This window comes from Bos grunniens, chromosome 19 (assembly GCF_055505025.1).
Source record: "Bos grunniens cultivar Pamir isolate PY7600 chromosome 19, Bosgru_T2T1.0, whole genome shotgun sequence".
In the NCBI taxonomy this organism is placed as follows: Eukaryota; Metazoa; Chordata; class Mammalia; order Artiodactyla; family Bovidae; genus Bos; species Bos grunniens.
Genome location: NC_141183.1, coordinates 21,764,514 through 21,787,366, shown reverse-complemented (window position 1 = coordinate 21,787,366; position 22,853 = coordinate 21,764,514). Strand labels below are relative to the sequence as shown.

The 22,853-nt window shown below is 45.7% G+C and overlaps 1 protein-coding gene across 1 annotated transcript; it reads right to left on the bottom strand.

Moving 5' to 3' along the window:
• Positions 1-6,061: 6,061 nt before the first annotated feature.
• LOC147351624 (keratin, type I cuticular Ha7-like) lies at positions 6,062-10,246 on the bottom strand. The gene is made up of 7 exons (XM_086361022.1): positions 9,659-10,246; positions 9,379-9,461; positions 8,186-8,342; positions 7,660-7,821; positions 7,446-7,571; positions 6,758-6,978; positions 6,062-6,155 (listed from the first exon to the last, which is right to left on the bottom strand). The coding sequence occupies exons 1-7, from the start codon at positions 10,244-10,246 to the stop codon at positions 6,062-6,064; spliced, it is 1,431 nt and encodes a 476-aa protein (XP_086217148.1).
• Positions 10,247-22,853: the final 12,607 nt, after the last annotated feature.

Below are 22,853 nucleotides of genomic sequence, written 5' to 3'. Positions count from 1 at the left end.
TGACTTTCATCCCGTGTAGATGAAGACCACTGTACCAAAATGGTGTTTGCTGAGTGCAGGAGAAGCCAGTGTTTGAATGATCACATTTAAAATCTGTTAGCCTGTGTTTTTGTCAATATAATAGGCAAGTTCTGTTTGTTTTCCTAGTTTTTTCTTCTTTACCAAGGTTTGTCTCATGAGAACATCTGAGATGGAAGAAAGGAGGGGCAAGAAGGGAAACCCATACAGTGCTTGTTAATCTTGTGGGTAAGAAACAGGTGCAAATGAAACAATGCTTGTAGAGGACAGACAGAGGTCAAGTTTGCACCTTCAGTTCAGTTCAGTTCAGTTCACCTTGACAAAGGTCAAGAAGCAACATTTATTTACATCTATTATGTGCTGGGAATCTCATCTGGCACTTAACATACAGGACGGCATTTCTTTTCTCTCTCTCTGACACACACATACCCCTATATATTCAAAGTTGATATACTGTATTTGACTATCTCCTATGTGCTTCCAAGTAAGGTACACCATGTGCTTTACATATAACCATCTCTCTTTTCTAAATACATTATTTTAATTAGCCTTTACCACTATTGCTTTCTTGCTGTTGTTTCTTTTGTGTATGTGCTCAGTCGTGTCTGACTCTTTGCAACCCTATGGACCGTAGCCCACCAGGGTTACAGAGGGTGCATGGGCTTTCCCAGGCAAGAATACTGGAGCTGGTTTCCATTTCCTTCTCTAGGTAACCATATCTTAATTATAATCACACTGCAGAGTAGTTTCAAGCGTCCCATTGTAGAATAAGGAAAAACTCAGAGCAATTAGTTAGCTTGCCTGAGCTCACAAACCTTGAAATATTAGCTCAAGTCTGCCTGACTCTCAAGTCCAGGTTCCTTGTCTCCGAACACCAAGTCAAAGCCGCTAGATCTCAGCCACAGAATGTCCAACAGACCCATCTGATCATTCTAATCATTCAACAGACAGGTACCAATTTCCTGCTCTGGACCACACATTCATCTAAGCAGCTGGAAATACAGCAGGGGACAGAACAGAGTTCTCCGGTGGTTTTTGAGCAAAAGGGAGCAATGATGAAAACAGCAGTTCAGGAAACTTAACTAGTACTAGTACGCACCATGGGGTAGGAACACTAAATCTCCATTTTGTGTGCTCTCTAGTACACAATGCAGTGCCCGGTACATAATATATGCTTAAGACATGTTAAATGGAAGAGTAAAGGGCTGGAAGTGTGTGCAGGATGAACTTGGCAGAGAAGGGATGAGGCAGGAAGAGGCTTTTAAAGAATCCAGACAGCAAGTGATAGAGACCAAATCCAGCCACCTGCAGTGCCATCAGAAAGAAAGGGATGGAGAACAGAGATTACAAAAGAATGCTACAAGTCTGGGCCATGTACTCTATATGGGGGTGGGGGTCAAAGGAAGGACTTCCTCAGAGGAAGGAGGACCCCCAAAAGTGTGCTTGAGGTCACCTCTGGGTTCCTGGGACAATAAGGTAACGTGAAAGGAAACTGAGAAGTCAAGGCAGAGAGCTGGCTTGAGAAGAAGAAGCTGAGTTCAAGTTTGGAGCCAGTGAATGAAAGGTCACCGCCCAGCAGGGGGTCAGAGATAAAAGCCTGGAGCCAGGAGAGATCAGTCTGGATTCTTTGGAGGGACAGGGAAACTCTTTGAAGATGCAGATACTGATATTTATTACACCTAGCAGGCAGGTACAATGGCTAGATTTAGCCCAGGGGCTCGTATTCAAGCCAGCAGTGACGGTCAATGAGAGTCCCTCCTCCCCTTGGTAAGACTGGAGGGGTGGCAGTCTCCAAAACAGGTGGCAGGAAGATAGTTTGCTTAGAGGGCATGGCATTTGAAACCAATCACAATCTGTATTATAACTGAACTGTCACTAGTTTGTATTTATATTTTTGAAAGTTAAAACAATTTTAAGTAAAAAGGTGGGGTTTTTTCCCATATATATTAATTGAAAAGGCATGGTTGAGAAACATGTAATTAGATAGGAAAAAGACAGAAAAATGATTCAACAAGATGAGCTCATGGAAATTATTGTAAGTGGGCTTCAGAAGAGGCAAATTTGATTTTGTTCTTAGGAAGATGTTGTTCAGTGGCTAAGTTGTAGCCAACTTTTTGTGACCCCATGGACTGCAGCACGCCAGGCTTCCCTGTCCTTCACCATCTCCCAGAGTTTGCTCAAACTCATGTCCACTGAGTCAGTGATGCCACCCAACAATCTCATCCTCTGTTGCCCCCTTCTTCTCTTGCCCTCAATCTTTTCCAGCAACAGGGTCTTTTCCAATGAGTTGGTTCTTCACATCAGGTGGCCAAAGTGCTGGAGCTTCAGCACCAGTCCTTCCAGTGAATATTCAGGATGGATTTCCTTTAGGATTGACTAGTTTGATCTCCTTGCAGTCCAAGGGACTCTATAAAGGAGAGGAAGACGAAGTGGAGCCTCAGAGTCGCATATCAAGGGCCATCCAAAAAAATGGTGTCCAAATGAAAAAATGCTCGTATTATGGAAAGTCTAGAATTCCACCTCAGTTTTCTTGTCCTCCCAGCATAGACAGTGGTGGGAGCAGAAGTGTGAGTTCTTTCCCAGAGCTCTCTGCGTGGGCCAGCATCCACCACAGGGACCTGCAGGCAGTCACACTTACTCCCTTCCACTTTGCTAGGATTTGGGGTAAATGCCATTTGGAGTCAAAAAACAGGTGATGAATGGAGGGGCCGGCAGAGACTTAATTGGTATTATTACGTGAAGCTTGGAAAGAAATATTACAGATGAGCACCTTGGTAATACAGGGCTGATAAACAGAAAACTAATGGCCTTACTTACGAGGTGGCTCAAAACTGGATGTGGTCCCAAGCCAAAGGAGCAAAAATCTCAGGGGAAAAAAATAATCAATCCACATGGCCCAAGTAAAATCAGATACTGAATTCAGGGCCCATATCAGTCTAATCCATGAGGGTAGTGTGATACGGGGAGACCAGAGAGAGGAACCTAGTGGGCAGGTGGGAGAATCACCTGTAAGAAGAGGAGGGCTTGGGATTTGGTACCAAAGGGAGCCCTGAGTCCTCTGGTTGCAAGAATGGATGTGAGTGAAAGCACAATGTCCAGGTGTCCTGGGCCAGAATGGTCACCACCTGCCAGCCTCCCCGGCCTGCAGTCCCCTATATCTGAATAGCCTTTTCCTTCACACCTCATAGCCCTGGGGTCCCACAATTAGAGTTCATTCAGGATGTGGCCTGGTCAGGCAAGTGGGGTACAGGCCAGACTTCCATGGCCAATCACATGGTACTCATGGCCACTCCTTACAACTTCTGACATTTGAGTTACTTGTTAGAAGAAAGCCCACAAGAGCCCCCAGGACATTATTGTCCCCTGACTGCCCATAGAAAGCTTTTTGATTTTGGTCAGGCCACTTGGAGTGGAAAACTGAGCTCCCGAAGTGATAGTAGTTTATTTCATTATTGTTTATAAGTGGCCAAAGAATACAGCCAAGCTTCCAGTCCACCCACATGGGAATGTATGGCCCCCCGTGCTGCTAATGGGTTCTGTGACCACCTCTCTAGCTCCTCTGTCCCTCTAAGAAGAAAAACTATCCCTGCAGTTTTCCAGGGAACCCCATAAACAAATATGCCACAAGCACCTTCCATATGACAGGAGCACTATATGGATTATCCCTCAACAACAGCGAGAGGAAAGTACAAAGTTTCTAATTTTACCACTGAGGAATAGGTCTCAAGCACCTTCCATATGTCAGGAGCACTATATGGATTATCCCTCAACAACAGGGAGAGGAAAGTACAAAGTTTCTAATTTTACCACTGAGGAATAGGTCTCAAGAGTGTGTAGTGACCTGGCCAGTTTCACTCAGCTAGTGTCACAGAGGTCGGACTGGAGCCCAGGTCTGTCTGACTCTGGAGCACATGCTTTTTCCCCCACACTATGGTACTGTCACCAACCAGGGCTCGTGGCCTCCTGCAATCAAATTAAATTGATAAGAGGCCAGACAAGAAATTCAGGTAAGGCATTATGGGGCTCCTGCAGCCACGGGAGGGAGCAAAACAAGTTGACAGGTTCCCTTATTCACTGCCCAAGGAGGGGCAAGCTGGTTCCTTAACATGCAGTGAGAATAGGGGTGTGTCCAGGGGCCACACCAGAGTGGCTTAGATGGTTGGCCCACCCCTTTGGAGGTGTTGAGTGTAGGGGCATTTGCAGTACCCTGCTTTCCCGACACCCTGTTTTTGTCACCAGCTCTTCAGAAGCAACAATTGGTCTTTTTGGTCTTTTTGCTTCTTGTTGTCTAGGCTTTGCCTTAGCTGGGCATGCGCGCAGTTATTTTTAGTCCCTTATGGTTTCTTTGTATTCTGTTGCCTGAGGAGACATTTGTCTAGGTGCATGGCTTCCCAGATAGTGCTAATGGTAGAGAACCCGCCTGCCAATGCAGGAGAATGCAGGTTCGGTCCCTGGTCAGGAAGATCCTCTGGAGGAGGGCATGGCAACCCACTCCAGTATTCTTGCCTGGAGAGTCTGATGGACAGAGGAGCCAGGTGGGCTACAGTCCATAGCATAGCAAAGAGTCAGACGCAACTGAAGCGACTTAGCACACATGCATGCATTGCAGTCGAGGGTCCCAGGTCCCAGCTTGTCTCACTACCATGAAGAAGAATCGACTCTGCACTGGTCATTGGACCAGGGTTCAAGAGGAAGCGGAGACCTGAGAGTTTCATTCTTCTGGACACACTCAGCATAAATATGCCAAAAGCTAAATTGACTAGCACTGCAAGGAGAGAACAGAGCCTCTCGGGTGCTTTTCCCTGTCTGCTCTCTCACTGTGTCTGGCTGAGAACCATCTTGACCAGGGTCAGAGCCATGTCCAAAAAGCAGACAGCATTCATGCCAACTGCATTCCTCACTCTAGTACTTCGAAGGCAGCAGCAGAGGAGATAAGCCTATACAAAAGTGCCAGCATCTGTCTATAGAAAAATATAAACAAGAGGTGGGCCAGGACCAAGAAAACTGTCCCCGGAACCCAATCTGGGCTGCCATGTCTAAGAGAATCGATGAGGACCCCATGCCTTCATGAAAGTGTAGTAGTGCAGTGTTAGCTGCTCAGTCATGTCGAACTCTTAGCAACTTCACAGACTGTAGCCCACCAGGCTCCTCTGCCCATGGGATTTTCCAGGCAAGAATACTTGAGTGGGCTGCCATTTCCTCATCCAGGAGATCTTCCTGACCCAGGGATCGAACCCGGGTCTCCCACATTGCAGGCAGATTCTTTACCATCTGAGCCACCAGGGAAGCCTGCCTCTATGAAAAGGGCCAATTCAAACAAGAAGAAAAAACTTGGCAACTTGGCCAAGGCAGCTCTCAACACGACCTCCCTCTGACCAGACTGGAACTCTGAGTTGTGTGATTTTTGCTCTTGGACAAAATACTAAGAGGCTGAAGATGCCAAAAGCACAGTAGGGACATGTTAGTTCTGAGCTGTTTTGAAGGAATTCAGGTTTGGCAACAAACACCGCTTCCCTTCACCAGTCAATTGAGATTGATGGGCAAGGTATGTACACATCCCAATGTCAGCAAAGGGCCTCCATCCAGAGGCTAAGACCCCAGTGCCCCCAGAGAACTCCTGGCAGCGACATGCCAGGGCCGGTGACCACCCAAGGTCTTGACAGCCAGGACTCTTTATCACATCACATACATTGCCAAACACCAGAAGCATGTCATACAGGAAGGAGGTTTATTGACCACTGAATACAAGAACACAATTAAATTTGAGGAGATTCTGAAGCACTGGAGTAGAACCAAAATCCCAGAAGAGACACTGGGAAAAAACAATAGCTTTAGTGAAAGACCATTACAACATGGAAACAAAGGGAAAAAATACAGCTTAAGGAACAAACAGGAAACCACTGCTCAGAAGTTATCTGTTATCCTATGATTCAGTGAAAATGCCTCCAGTGGGTTTGGTCTTTTTGGAAGGAAGACTAAGCTGGTGAGGGCAATACTAGCCCCGGTACCAGCAGCCTGGATCTTCTGCACTGGGCACAGACCTTCAGAACTGGCTCTTAGTGCCGGTGCAGGCAGGCAGAGCACTGCTGGGATGAAGGGTTCTAGAGGCAGGCGTAGAGCAGGGATTACAGGGGAGTCTGCAGGGAGAGAGAGAGAAGAATGAGCTTGACCTGGGAGGTGAAAAGTATCTCAGTGATGGACAGAAAGGTAAGACCAAAAGTCTTAAGGACAGGTCCACCAGCAACAAATTACACAGCCCAGTGGAATCTACAGAGCAGTCCCACTTTCACTCTCACTATCTCTCCACATCCAGGAGTCCCTCGGTCAATGTGGCTTAGGGACCCTGCTATCATTCCTGAACATTCTATCAGCATTGCAGTCTGCACGCACCAGGAGAGGTGAATGTTTCACTGAGAGAGCACGCACAGGGAAGCTTGTTCTTTACGATGAGATCTTGAACAAGCTCTTGAGTGCTCTGTGGAATGGCATGGCCAGAAATTGCCTAGATCAGCGATCCCCAACATTTTTGACACCAGGGACTTGTTTTGTGGAAGACAATTTTTCCAAGGACTGGGACTCGCGAAGAGGGGATGGCTTGGGTGCTAATGGAAGCGATGAGGAACAGCAGATGAAGCTTCATTCATCTGCTGCTCACCTCCTGCTATATGGCCTGGTTCCTTATGGACCAAGAACCAGGATGGCCTGGGGCTTGGGGACCCCTGGCCTAGATCATACATACTTGCAATCTTCACTCTCCAGAAGGTTCTGGTATGTGTTGATCTCACACTCCAGCCGGGCCTTGACGTCCAGCAGCACCTGGTACTCCTGGTTCTGCCGCTCCAGGTCAGCCCGGATCTCGGACAGCTGCTCCTCCACGTTGCTGATATGGCTCTGCATCTGGGCCAGCTCGGTGCCGAAGCGGGCCTCAGATTCACACAGTGAGTTCTGCAGACAGTCCTTCTATAATGGGAAATAACAGGGTGAGAGACCTAGCTGCCCCCAAATCATGCAGTGAAAATCCTGGCCATGCTCAGCCACATGGGACAGATTCCAAGAAGTCATAGGACACTCCTGAGCTCTGGATAAACCACTGTCAATACGGCCAAGACTTTTCACCAAAAAAAAACCTAACTCAAATGGTGTCATGGTTACCCATGCATCCCCCAGGCCTGACATAGACATTCAGTAAAATCATGTAGAATGAGTGCCTAAACCACCACACCTGATTCTGAAGGAAGTGACTTTTAATGGAAAGCATCCTCTGGGTCAAAATAACCTTGATAACAAGGCATCAAGTTTCAGAGGACTCAGATCCTGAGCTCTGACTTAACTGTTAATGAAACTGATTAGTGAGACATCTAAGGGATGCTGCTGTGATCCCCGGGCCTGGGGCCCTCACAGCGTGGTGAGGGTGAGGAGGACCATACCAGGTTGTGCTGGGCTTGGCGCTCCACCTCCAGGGCGTTCACTGTGCGTCGAAGCTCCAGGATCTCCGACTGGCAGCACTGCAGCTCCTCTGAGCAGGACATGGCCTGCAGGCTGATGCCTTCAGACTGTAGCACGAGCACACAGAGAAGTGATCGATCACCTCCCTGGCCAGATGCAGCCGGATCCCTCCCTGCTCTGCAGCACCGCCCTCACCTGAGTTTGGAACCACTGCTCCACGTCACGGAGGTTGGTCTCCACCATGGCCTCATACTGGCCCCGCATCTCCTCCAGCACCCTGCCCAGGTCCACAGTGGGCACCACATCCAGCTCAATCTTGAGCTTATCTCCCAGCTGACACTTCAGAGTGTTCACTTCCTACAGAGACAGAGAGACCAAGACCTGCAGTAAGAAAAGGGCATTGCAGAGAGCACCTGAGCCCCCTCCCCAACAAGCAGCATGAGATGCGACACCACACACACTGATGTGAGACGTCTTGCCCTGGGTCCAGTGGGAAGGACCCACCTGGAGACCTGCCTAATCTTACAAGGCATACCTTTAGAGAAGAAACCCCACTCTGCCACATCCCGTTGGGCCAGTCTGACTCTCAGGCCCAGATCAGTCCTTTATCCTGCTGCCACCTGAGCCTAGACTCTAACCCTGGAGACCCTTGGTGGGAGGCGCTCCCTTCTCTGCCCAGCACCCTCCCCTCCCCATGATGTCTGCAGCTGTAGGACCAGACCTGCTCGTGGTTGCTCTTGAGGCAGAGCTGCTCCTCCTTCAGAGATTCCTGCTGGGCCTCCAGGTCGGCCTTGGCCAGGCTCATGTCGTCCAGGATCTTGTGCAGCCCGCACAGGTCCGCCTCCACCACCATGCGCAAGGAGCGCTCACTCTCGTGCCTTCCATCACAGAAGGCGCAAGTCAACCGAGATGCCAAGGAGAGCCCCTCTCAGCTGGCCCTGCCCCCACCCTCTTTACCAGCTTGGACCCTCGTTTGCTCATTTGGCTCAGCACTGGCCTTGGAGATGACTTAGACACAGTGCCCACTCTCAAACAGCTCACCGTCTAGTGAGACATTCACAGCACTTAATCATTTTCACCACTGTGAAATGACGCAACTTTGGTTCAGAAAGATTAACTGACCTGCCTAAGATCATGTACCTTAGGACCCAACACCGGGTTCATGCTATTGTATGAGCTCTTAGTTAACTAGGATAAGCAATAGCCAACTGCCTGGTCATTGATTTGCTCCTTTATCCCTTATGTTGGAACATTTTTCCATCTCTATTTTTCATCTTTGTTTAGTGGAAACACCTGGCACCTGAGAGCTCCATAGATTGCTCCATAGGTAAATCTGGACCCTGGCTTATCTCTAAGAGGCTCCCTTAACTTATATGTGAAATTCAGTGGCTGTCAATGCATTGCTCAGTTTATTCTAGAAATCACTTTATTTTGCTCCTGGTTAATGAAGTCAGACTGCCTTATCACAACCATTTTAGGAACCATAAATGAAGACAGACTAATACCAAACTATAGATACTCAATTCAATCTACCTTCTATTAGTTTGGTTTGTAAAAGTGAGAGAACCCCAGCAAAAAAAAAAAAAAAAAAATTAATAAGGAAGAAAAAGGACAGTAATTCACTCATCCAGCAAGTATTTGGACATTGGGACTCACAGTGGAGGAAGGAGTCACTCTGAGCCCTCCTTCAACCTTACTTGTTAGTCACTCAGTCGTGTCTGACTTTTTGTGACCCCATGGACTATAGCCTGCCCGGCTCCTCTGTCCATGGGATTCTCCAGGCAAGAATACTGGAGCAGGTTACCATTTCCTTCTCTGGAGGATCTTCCCCACCCAGGGATTGAACCCAGGTCTCCTGCATTGCAGGCAGATTCTTTACCACTGAGCCAACAGGAAAGCCCCAACCTTACTTACTTGATTCTAAAGTCATCGGCAGCCAGCTTGGCATTGTCCACTTGGATGATCAGCCTGGTGTTCTCAGCCTTGCTGCACAGGATCTGAGCAAAGCCAGGAAGATAGTTCACATAACAGAGCATCACGCTCCAGGTTCCTGCTCTACGTGTGATGTCTATGTTCATGCTCAGGAGACTCCAAGAACCCAAAGCTCCTTCAGCTCTTGGTGGGTGTTTGCCTTCCATGCCCTTCTACCTCCCTCGGGCCCAGCACACCCCACCCAGGCTGCTCCACACCTCACCTTCTGCTGCAACTCCTCGATGATGTGGAAGTGGCTCTGATAGTCTGGACGCACGGTGGACTCAGGGCATTTGCTCAGCTCCCGGATCTGGCTCTCCAGCTCCGCGTTGTCCCTCTCCAGCCGGCGCACCTTCTCCAGGTAGCTGGCTAGCCGATCGTTCAAGAACTGCATGGTCTCCTTCTCGTGGCTGTTGAAGAAGCCTTCACTGAAGGTTCTGCAGATTCCGATGTTGCCAGGAATGTCACAGGTCCCCGGCAAGGGACAGGCGGTGTTGCAGCTGTGGGGCAGACAGAGGCTAGGTTGACCCAGAGGGGTTGTGCCCACTCGGACTCGGTTGGCATGTGCCAGGGTGGCCGAGAGGCCCAGAAGGGCAGCATTGATCTCTGCCCCAGGCTGGTCTCCAGTGTCAATGGAGGAGACGCAGATGTTTCTTGCTCCAGGAGTGTTGGTGCAGCCCAGAGAGTGGCATGAGCTGATGCAGGAGGAAGTCATGGTGGACTGAGGATACACAGGAGGTTCAGAGCCACTGAGAAGGCTGAGCCACTGCATCTGACAACCCTCTTCCCTCCCGGCCCTTTTATACCCCATCCCAAGTGGGTGTGGGCTCCATGCTTTGACCTCCCTGCCTTGATTCTCTACCTACTGTTGTACCGTCATCCTGTTACTCAGCTGTTGAGTTTACCATTAAGAGTTCCTCACCTCATTAGAGGAATGTTGATGAATCTGAGGTGCCTCCTGGCTCTTTGATATCAGATGAGCTGTTGGTGGGCTGTCAGAAGCTTTTCATTATTTTTAAAAGAACAAAAGCCCTTTCAGTCATCAGATGGTTGGCCTCCTTAGTGGTATGTCCACACTGAACACATGACTATTCCTGTAGGTCATCAGAGCAACAAGAGAGACAAACTTCTGTAACTACAGTGGCACTGACCTGGGCGAAGACTCAACCAGCCTTCCCTATCCAGGGAAGAAACTGGTTTTGGCAGATGTTATGGGCTTATTGGTTATCGAGAAGTTTTCTATTTCTTCTTTCTTCAGTTGTTTGACTTTCTGCTCCACTCTAAGGGGCAGTAAGACTTCTCTGATAAGTCCATTCATTCAACACACATCTCCTGATACATCCTATGTGCCAGGCTCACACCTGACACACAGTTGGTTAGGCACGATATCATTTCTGTCCTTCAAGAAGCACTATAACTTGGGTAGCCATGGGTGTTTTCAATAGTGTCTGGGAAATCATTAGTATAAGGGTGACTCTGAAAACCTGATCTAGACCAAGAAAAGTGAGCACAAAAAAACAATAACAAAGATTATTGATAATAATAATAATCTTTTTGAATCTCATATAAGAGATTCAAATAATCTTTTTGAATCACATGAACTTGACCATGAAATGCAAGAGTCAAAGTCACTGATGTCTCTCTTCCAGTCTTACTTGCTTGATTCTAATCTGTTTTGGAGCACTTATCATGTGTCTTACGGGATTTATCGATTATATTGTCCATATCCTTCCTACATTATGTGAGCTGGGTATTCTTATCTTAATTTTACAAAAATAAATAAATAAGGCTTTTTTAATTTTATTTTATTTTATTTTATTTTTTTACTTTACAATATTGTATTGGTTTTGCCATAAATAAGGCTTTGGGGACCAGAGATGTGAAATTGTTTTTCTCTGGTCAGGCCAATTATAAAGTGTCAAAGCTCTCCTCAGTATGTTTCTTTCCACTCCAGAGCCTGTTCTTATTCCCCTTGATCCCCCACCCACCCTAGCCCCCAACAGGAGAACAACTGGGTCATTGCTAGAGGAAGAAGGATTAAAAGGCTCAGAAACTGAGCAAGAAGTTGAATTTAAAAGAGAAAACAAGAATCTGATATTCTATATTGTTCTTTTTTTGTCTATATTGTTTCTCCCAGAAAACACAAATGCTGGGGTACCAAAGCAGTAGGGGTTCTCTGAGGACTGTGCAGAAAAATGCCCAGGGGAAACGTTCCATCTCCAAAATAGTTATACCTATCAAACACACCACTAGCTCTTAGTACCAGGGAACCAAAACAGCTGATGGCTAAGGTCTCAAATTTTCTCAAAATTTTTGGCAGACTATAGGCCCCTAGGACTGAGAAAGATCTAACATGGGCCCCCAAGGTGGTTGTAACTAGATCTTTGAGAAAATGAGTATTAGGCAGGGCTCTGAGCATTAAACAAGCACTGAACAGACATCTCTATAGGGACTACATACATAGAATAGAGACTAGATATATAGAGACATCTATAGGGACTAGATAACCCGCTCTCTCTCTCTCTCTCTCTCTCTCTCTATATATATATATATATATATATATATGAATATATATCTGCTTTCCAGATGCATGTGTGCATGCTAACTCACTTCAGGCATGTCCGACTCTTTGCAACTCCATGGGCTGTAGCCTGCCAGGCTCCTCTGCCCATGGGATTCTCCAAGAAAGAATGGGTTGCCATGACCTCCTCCAGGAGATCTTCCCATCCCAGATATAGAACCTGCATCTCTTTCGTCTCTTAGGTCTCCTGCATTGGCAGGCGGGTTGAGCCAGGTGCCTCAGTGGTAAAGAACCCACCTGCCAATTCAGGAAAATGAGGGTTTGATCCCTGGGCCAGGAAGATCCCCTGAGTGGGAAATGGCAACCCACTCCAGTGTTCTTGCCTGGAAAATTCCATGGACAGAGGACTCTGGCAGGTTGCAGTCCATGGGGTCACAAAAGAGTCAGACTAAACAACAACAACAAAATGAATTTAAACCTATCTCCTGTGAGGTTTTTATTAATTAGACTCACAATGTCAGGTATTCACATGTCAGAGCTTCAGACTATTCTGAAATGTATCTTAGTAGGTGAGAAAGAATTCACTTCTAAAAGTCCTTAACATCTTTAAAAGCAATTTACTAACTAAATGACTTGGAAGGAAATTCAGGAAAAAATAACGAATGAAACCTCTTTACTACTTTGCATTCTATCAAGAAGAAATACAGAATTCAAAAATTCCGTCTACATTCCCCAGAAAAGTCAGCTCTGGCCTAAGAGTCACTCAGAGTTCATCAATGAATAGCCCTTTCCAGACACCATAATTAGGAGGCATCACCAGGCCAGGCCATCCCATCCTTCAGAGGTCTCTGGATGCAATCTGCATAGGTTACATCTTCAAACACTCCTTTGTTACTCTCCTCCACTTCATCACATAGCAACTCGCTTCCCTATAAACCAGAGAACTAGACTTTTAAAGTCATTTCATTTGACTTGCTAAATAGAAGGTATCTTGACCTTATGCTCTGACAGGATTCATTCCATTGGCTAAAATGCATAATATCTTTCATCTCAAAGTACACTTATTACTGCACTACATCACTTCTGAAGATTTGTATGTCTGGATGATGCTCCTCCCTGCTAGAGTTTGACCATGGTCTTGACATGGGTTTCTACTGGATACACTATCTTGTATAATGACACTGACGTTCCCTTGTAAAATTGCTTGGTTCCACTGATCTGCATTTTTCTCAAAGGAAGTGAGTATGGTGAGAATCCTAGCTCTCATACCTAAGACTGCCTTCCTTCCCAGTTCTTTAAAAAGAGTCCCCGTGGCCCTTGGTGATCAAATGTGAACCAGGTTCCGTGACAAGAAGTGGTGAACACAGAGCATGAAAGAGGAGATTATGGCCCTCCTTCTTTCACCTATGTGCATGAAGTTCTCTGCACTGAGTCTAACTTTAAGAATACTGATATCCACAGCCAGGAAGTCTACTGCAGACAGAAGTGAGGAGCTGTGTCTTTGGGGTGCTATCTTCAGATACAGTGTTGATACACGTGGATGTATCTCAACCAGTGGGAGAGAAAGATGTGGAGTTGCCAGCTAGAACCTGGAAATGTGCCTCACCCACAAACCTACCTTTTCTATGCCTGCCCTTTGCTGCAGGAAGATGCATGAGGGCATCCAGGGGGTTGTTCCCTGAATAGGGACATCACCATCACACATTGTGATGGATGTAAAGATAAAAGACAACTATTATATGGAGAGCTTTGCATGCCATGTCTGCTAGGTATTAGGAAATGGTGTCAAAGGTAATCATAGGTCAAGAAAGCCATGAAGACTCAAGAGAAGAGGCTGAGCATAGCAGCCTATGATAATAGCATATCATACTATTATTCTAAGTATATGACACTTGAGACTTCAATTGATGGAAAAGGTGCTTCTTTTTCCAATTAGATAAAACTTTGCCATCTGATGTCTTAGGTCCAAGCCCCATAATCCACAAAGTTTAGTCATTTATCAATGTTGTTTTTCCACCCACCATGAAATAGCCTAGACGCTAGGAGTGTATCAACAAAAGCCATGGTCCCTTAGTTGAAGGGGAGACATTAGTAGCAAGTCTCCACCCTGGATCCATGGGGGTGGTGCCACACTTCTGAAGTCTTTAGACATGTCATCGTCTTTCTTCCCATTATTCTGTTCGTAGCCCAAGAGCAGATCAAGACTGAACCTAGCTTTCTTTGCAACTGTCTAGAGAAAATATGCCTGGTTTTTCTTTACTTGTCCACTTATAATATTTCTGGCTTCTGATGTATGGGTTTTCCACATGTTAGGCAATTCTCTGCAACACCAACTAGATGTCCTTATAATTCAATTCAATTCTGATACTATCTACCTGGAGTTAAGTGTCAGATCCTGAAAATTAAGGGCTCAATCCCACAAAACTTCTCCCACTCCAGACACTAATTCCAAGTCCCAGATTGTTACCTGTGCTTCTGACCAAACAACTAGAAATCAGAGTTCCCACAGCCTCCTCTGTGTGTTTAATAAATTGCTAACATGGCTCACAGAGCTCAGGGAAACACTTCCCTTTACTAGTATATTATAAAGGATATGATAAAGAATACAGATGAAAAGGTACAGAGGCTAAGGAAGGTAGGAAGGGGTTCAAAGCCTCCATCCCTCTCCAGATCACCACTCTCCTATCACCTCTGCATGTTCACCAAACTGAAAGTTCTCTAAACTTCACATTTTGGGGATTTTCATGGAGGGTTCATCATGTAGGCACGATCAATTATTAACCATCTCCAGTCCCTCTCCCTTTCCCAGAGCATGGGGATAAAGTGGAAAGTTCCAAGCTTCTAATCATGGGTTGGTCCTGCTGGTGACTAGCCATCATCCTAAGTTTTGCAGGGACCCGACAAGAGTCATGTCATTATAACAAAGAACACTCCTATCACCCAGGAAATTCCAAGAGATGTAGGAGCTCTGAGTCAGTAACTGGAGTAGAAGATCAAATAGTAGAACAAAAGATGCTCCCGATGTTCTTATCACATGGAAAATCACAAGAGCTTTAGGAGCTCTCTGCCAGAAAACAGAGACAGAGATCAACATATATATTTCCTGTTACTTCACAGGAACAGAAATAGAAAATACCAAAACCTCCATTTCTGAGCTGCCTGACCTCAACCACATTACCTAACCTTTAAAAGCAGCCAGTTTGTCCTACGTTGTCGTTCAGTCGCTAAGTTGCATCTGACTCTTTGCAACCCCATGGACTGCAGCACGCCAGGCTTCCCTGTCCTTCACTATCTCCCGGAATTAGCTCAAACTCATATCCACTGACTCGGTGATGTCATCCAACCAACTCATCCTCTGTCACCCGCTTCTCCTCCTGCCCTCAATCTTTCCCAGCATCAGGGTCTTTTCCAGTGAGTCAGCTCTTCGCATCAGGTGGCCAAAGTATTGGAGTTTCAGCTTCTGCATCAGTCCTTCCACTGAATATTCAGGGTTGATTTCCTTTAGGATTGACTGGTTTTATCTCCTTGCTGTCCAAGAGACTCTCAAGAGTCTTCTCCAGCACCACATTTCGAAAGCATCTATTCTTCGGCACTGAGCCTTCTTTGTGGTTCAACTCTCACATCCACACATAACTAGAGGAAAAATCATAGCTTTGGCTATATAGACTTTTGTAGGAAAAGTAGTGTCTCTGGTTTTTAATATGCTTTCTAGGTTTGTCATAGCTTTTCTTCCAAGGAGCAAGCATCTTTTAATTTTGTAGCTGCAATCACTATCCAAAGTGATTTTGGAGCCCAAGAACATAAAAATCTGTCACTGTTTCCACTTTTTCCCCATCTATTTGCCAGGAAGTGATGGGACCAGATGCCATGATCTTAGTTTTTTAAATGTTGCATTTTAAGCTAGCTTTTCCACTTTTGTCCTATGAACATTTACAGTAATATTTATACACAGGGCTACTGGTAGGAATAAAGGACACCAAGTGGCAGACCTCTAGCATAATACCTAGCACACAGTAAGTACTTAATAATGTCAGTTCCCTTCCTCTTCAGGATCTCCAACCATCACCATCACCCCCTTAAAAAAGTTTCATGTTTTCAGAAAAATAAAAATAAGAATGGCTTAATATATGAATGGATGTTCACTGATGATTAAGAAGTAGAAACTAAAATAGTAAGGAGATACTACTTTCTCCTTATAGGATTAATTTAATTGGATAGTGCACAATGTTGGTCAGAGTGTGGGAAACAGGTCTTATGGAATCCTGGAGATGGGGATGTTAACGGGTGCAGTCATGAGCTTGCACCTCCGCTCACAGGCAGAGGGAATGGTGGTGCCTGTGAGCCTCTGATTCCACCCTCTGCTCCTCCAGGTGATCTGTCCTCCTTGCCCTGGCCAAGATGATTGGAGAAAAGTCTCCAGAAGGTGGATTGGTAGAGTTGTGGTGTCCCCATTAATCAATGCTCCAGGGAGGGAGGAAACGCAGAATTGTGTTTCAGCTAGACTAAAAATAGATTTTTGACATAGATCAAAGATTTCGATGGTGGGAAATAGAAAGGTACTGGAAATGGCTTTATTTTGCTTATTATAGGTCCATTATTACTAGATATCCTGAGTTTGAAACACCTAGAGGGCAATGACTATCACGAATGAATGAGCTCGTGGGCTCAACCACACTCCCTGTGAAGCCTTCCTGAGCCTCCCGGGCAGGTAGCACACCCCTGCCTGCACACTCCTTCCATCCCTGAAAATTATGGGCGTGCCCCCCCACTACTGAGTGGGGAACTCTTTGAGGTCAGGGAGTCTATCTTGTTGCTTCTCTTCCTTCATTTCTGTATCCCTAGAACCCAGCACAGAGCCTGGTCATAGTCTATAGAGAGACTAAGTACTCGATGGATGTGCATTTAAGTGAGTAGAGAATGAGAAACATCCTGTGATCACTCGAAGGTAGTTGTATGTTGAACCAGTGAAGTAAAATCAGAGATTCTTAAACAACGTGGAAAAACGTATACACCCACCAGGGGTGCACCAGTAAATTAGCTTTCCCGGAGGGGTAGGAAGCCCCAATTTCTAGTGTACGCCAATTTCTGTGCTGCAAATACTTCCATAATAGCCAATATCAGGTACCCATATGATATCCCTGAATGTGGAGCTGGGAAGAATCCATAGGAGTCAACTCCATGTACCACTCAATGCCACTTGCCCAGCCCAAATTGACGGCAGTATATTTCTTACATATTCGTTTATTTTATAAACCTACATAGAAGTCAAGTCAAAGGTAGATCACATTGAATGCACATTCAACAGATCTGCCCTTAGAAAAACAGAAGGCAGTGTAGCCATGGGGCCAGCTACAACTGTTTCATCATTTTATCACCTACTGACGTGCCATGCTTCCCTTAGAGTCCAAGGTCCCAGCTGGGCCTGGAAAGGGTAGAATCCACTGGTTGGTTTGCGTGTCTCAAGAAACAGCCTTGCTCTGATAGTGCCATGTGCTCTATGCAAGGGCCGTCTTCTGCATTTCTCAGATTTTGACACTGACCCATGAAATGTACTAAACCAAGTGAGCCTTTGACAAGGGTAAGGCAGGGATGCACCAGCACAGAGAGGTGCTTTTTGATAAGAAAAACTCCAGAGTTATGTTGGTTTCCACACTGCGCTAAAAAAAAAACCCAGGGTCTGGACATTTTCTAACCTAGCTTTGTCAGCCTCCAGGGCAGTGATTCTCAAAGTCTGATTCTCTGGCCAACAGCATTAGGATCATCTGGGAACTTGTCAGGATACACATTTTCAGATCCAACTCCAGATACACAGAATTCAAAAACTCTGGGGTTGGAGCCAAGCAATTTGTGTTTCAAAAGCCCTCCAGGGGATTCCGAAGGATGCTCAAGTCTGGTAACCACTGCTCTAAGAAAGGGCAACTCTCCTGAATGTGGCAGTTAGAAACATCTGGAGCAAGTTCTCCCCCCTTAAAATCCCATCAAGAACAACTTCTAACCTTAACTGCGCAGTAAGATCTTCTAGGAAACATATAAAGATTCTGATACCCAGACCACACCCAGACCAATAACTTCAGAATCCCTGGACATGACAGGGACATCAGTATTTTTTAAAGCTCTCCAGATGGTTCCAGTGTGCAACCAAGGTTGAGAAGCAGTGACTTGGAAGAACAAGAAAAGAGACCATGGAAATGTGATATAATGAAAACCAGCACTTTGAAATCAAGCAGAAGTGTAGGTTCTGGCTTTAAGCCACAGAGCTTTCATTTTCTGTTGTAGGAAATGAAGATTATAAAATCTGTCCTGAGAGTTACTGGGGAAGAATCATATCCCAGAAAGCAGAATTCAGGGGAAGCAGAGAAAATAATGGTATAGTAGAGAGAGCAAATTCTTTATTTACCATAACAGGAAGACTAGATAGCATCTAAACTTGAAGACTCTAAAGTTAACCATATTCACATATTATTCAGCATTATAGAAATGTATACACACCAGAAGAAAGAGCTAAAGGCTGAAAACAGTTGCTTCTGGGAAGACCAATTGATGGGAGAGGTGAACTGCTATATTTTGATATATGCATTTTAGCAAAATTTGAAGTCTTAAACTATTTGCAATGTATTAATTGGATAAAATAAAAATTAATTATCTTTAAAATACAAACACTACTTTTCCTAAAACAGTAGAAAGCCACAAAGAGCTTATCTGCAATTCTGAAATCTAAAAAATTCTGAAGACTGGATGTTTCCTCGTAACTCCCTTGTCTTCATATGGTGTTTATTTAACCCACTTTGTATCACTAGCCACACCCTTCATAGGAGGAATTAGTCATGTTTTACAAGGTCTCCCCCGCCCCATCAAAGGTGAGGGAGAAAGAGCTCAGCATGGGAGCACAGACACTGGGACTCTGTGAGGAGCTGACTCTCATTCCGAGGGGACTGGAGTGTCGAATCCGACGTGTGGATGAGTCTGTGACTGTAGACCCACCCCCTGTGGCACGTGGGAGCCCACCTGACACGTCCTCACCTGCAGAGAAGGGTCATTCCCTGAAACAGAAGAGGCATTTCTGGACCCCCAGAAGTCTTGTTTCTGTAATGGAGCTCCTGGGAGCATCTTGGGCTGGGTACTGCTTCCTGCCCGCAGAAGGAAATGGGAACTAGAAGAAGGTAGGTCTTAAGACAAGCTTGTTTCCTGGAAGGACCAAGTGACTAGGACAAGACAGCAGCAAGCCAGCTTATCTAGACTTGGGATCCATAGATCCCCGTTGTTAATCCTCAGCATGGGCCTGAGTCTCCTGTCAACCACCACCCTCCACCAGCAGTGGGGGTCCTTTGTCCAAGTCCTGGATGGGATGCTTAGTGACAGTCCCCCGGGCAGGCACGACCAAACCACTCGGCCACTTCTCCCCACAGAGGAGAGTCTCCTTCGAGGGCAGACAGGGCGGGATTAGGGTTTTGTTCTCATTTAAGAGGCATCTCTGTACAGGGTCTGCTCCCAGCAAGGTCACTCACTAGCCAGATGGCCCAAAACTAGTCAGTGAGCTCTCTCTGGTCCCTGGTTTCTCATCTGAAAAGGCAAGTTCTGGAACAGACCATGAACTTGAACTCCTGGGCACAAATCAAGGAAGAATTACACTGTATGTTTTGCAACCCAAGACTAGTACATATACAGAAAGATTCAATTTCCCATAAAAATGCTTCTTTTCTAATTTCTATTGTTTCATTTCAATCTGTGTGTATGTGTGTATCTCAAGCTGATTAAAATCCAGTAAAATGACTTCATAGACCATCAGTGACTCACAGCCATCATTTAAAAAACACTGGACAAGTGCCCACTGTAACTCAGTGAAATAACCCAACAACGGTAGATTCAGATTCAACATGCAACCTCACTAAATTATTCATTTCATTTATCAGCTAGGATCCAGAAGAGAGAGATGCAACTCCCTGTGTGCTGCAGAAAGAAAGTGGCCCCGCTAATAAAACTTGAAAATCAAGCCAAGCCACAGGGAATCCCCCCGGCCCCCCATCAGAGATGAGCCACTTGCGAAATCGGCTTCAGTTGCTTCCCACCCTACTCTCATCTGCAGTGACAGGAGAGTCCCCACCAACCCCTGGGTGACCATTAGAAGGACCAGGCAGACCTGGCTATAAACCGCAGGCTCTGGGAAGATTCCTACTAGCCTGATTACTTTCTCAATTAGGTCCCATGCAATGCTGGAGGCTGAAGGTCTCCCTGGATCTTAGCCTTTCTGGAGCAGGCACCTGCCCCAGCCTCCCTGCAGTAAAGACAGCTTTTCACAGAGCCTGAAGAGCAGGGGTTCCTGCTGCACTAGAAGCCATGGTCCTAGAAAGCCCAGCTGTGGGTTAGTGACCAGGGCCAAGCAGGGCCAAGCAGACAGCTAATTTCTACTGTCTAGCAAAGAGATCCAGTTATACATATACATATATATATACATTATTTTTAATATTCTTTTCATTATGGTTTATCATAGGATATTTTATTTTAATTCTACAGGAATAATTTTTTAATATTTATTTATTTGGCTGTGTGGGGTCTTAGTTGCAGCACGTGGGATCCTCATTGCGTCATGAGGGATCTTTCACTGCAGCACACAGACTCTCCAGCTGTGATGCCCAGGTGTAGTAGTTACAATGCACAGGCTTAGTTGCTCTTTGGCATGTGGGATCTAAGTTCCCCGATCAGGGATCGAGCCTACGTCCCCTCCATTGCAAGGCAGATTCTTAATCACTGGACCACCAGGGAAGGCCATATCATAGGATATTAGTATGGTTCTCTATGCTATACAGTAGGACCTTGTTGTTTATCCACTCTCTATATAAAAGCAAAGCAGATTTTCCTTAAGCAACATTTACCGAGCACTTACCCTGTAGGCATCATGATAGGCCTTTTCACATGCATTCTATCCCAACAACTCTGTGAAGGAGGTAGAATTATCCCCATTACCACAGGGGAGAAGGAGACAGAGATGCACGGAGGTTAGGCTATCTGCCAAAATCACACAGCACGTTAGTAATAGAATTCGAACTCTAGCCCACGTTTTCTAAAGCCAAAGTCACTGATTATTTCCATTATGGCAAGATGCTAGTTTGTGTGTCTGTCTGGTTACTTATTGATGGCTAAAGAAGAGGACTATTTGGAAACACACTTATCTCAACCAATTTTTCAAGAAGATAGACATCAAACGATCTTAGGAACTTCCTGTTTTGCCAAACTGAGATCACTGCATTTATAGACTAAAATTTATGAAACCCAAAAAGAGAAATGTTTCATTGTGACTGATTCTCCCAGTTCTCACCTGGCATATCCTGTTTTGATCATATTGTGAAAGCTTTCTTAACAAAGTAGGCAGGGTACCATTAAGCATAATTCAGTCCACAAATCACCCAGCCTCTTCATCACTGTGTCTGACTCCTGGGCCCTTCTCTCTGCAAGTATCACCTTCTGGCCAGGCTTCTTGAATGGCTCCTTTGCCCCAGTGGGCCCCCACTGCCACCCCATAAGGAGGCCTTGTTCTAGGACCATGAGTGGTGGCAGATGTGAGGCCCAGTCTCCTTAATATTCTCAGGGAAAGTTGCATCTTTGAAACACAGGTCCTTTCTTTCCTAATCCCCACTCAGGGAGTATCCTGCTACCCGTGGGAGTTTCTCCCAAACATCAATTATGCCAGAGGCTTTATTACTTTGCTGTGGCCCTGCCAAGGTTCTTCTATAAACCTGAGTTAATTAAATCCAGAGGCTTTGATATGAGTTCCTCTGAGAATCCCCACATGTGTAGCCTTGGGTCCAGTCTCCAGGAGGTCCTGGTGCTGGTGGGCAAAAAGCCTTTCCAGAGTTTATGCCTGGGGCTTCCTCATCCATCAGACAAGAGAGATGGGTTGGGTGGGAGGATCCCTTGTGGTGTTTCTAACTTGGAAATTCAAAGCGTTAGTTGCTCAGTCATATCTATGTGACCCCATAGACTGTAGCCTCTGTCCACGGGATTCTCCAGGCAAGAATACTGGAGTGGGTTGCCATGCCCTTCACCAGGCATCTTCCCAACCCAGTGATCAAACCCAGGTCTCCCACAGTACAGGCAGATTTTTTACCATCTGAGTCACCAGGCAAGCCCATTGGAAGGACCATCCGAACGCGAAAGATAGTGGCCATCTGTGACCAGCAGGGGATAGCACTCCCAGCCCTGGGCTGTGGGCCTTGGTTTCATATTAAAAAGCTTGAATGAGCATTTGAGTGGTCAGACAGGTCTTGGCAAGTCAGAGTGACACACAGGTGTGGAAACAATGACCAGGTTGGATTAAACAATATGTGACGGGGGACAAGGAACCTACAGAGGCCCCCAGAATGTCTAGGGGCCTGGACTCCTGGTCCTCAACTCCCTGTATGATTACTTCTGCTGCAGCACTGGCTACAGCCTAAGGTCCAGGCACCTACTGAGTCAGATGTCAAAAGGATAAGGAGAGACAGAAAACAACAAAGTCTGTAAAGCTATTATCCTTCAATAAAAAATAAATTCATTTTAAAAAAGGATGAGGAGATTCTGGGTTTGGTGGTTTCTTTGTTTGTTTTTAATTTTTGGCTGCTCTTCGCGGCTTGCAGAATCTTAATTCCCCTACCAAAGATCAAACCCATGCCCTCATAAGTGAAAGCGTGGAGTCCTAACCACTGGACTGAAAGAGAATTCTCAGGTAGTTGCTAGCTCTTTCTGAAAGGAGAATTATATTCCCGGGAAAGAGTTTCAGCACCTCAGGGGGGAAATAAGTCTCTATTCTTAGAGATGTGAAAGCAGGAGAAAGGGGAAAATATTCATTAACCTGAAAAAATAATAAAACTAATTTTTTAGTTTTTATTTTATTTTTATTTTAAAAACTTAGCGCTTGGAGAAA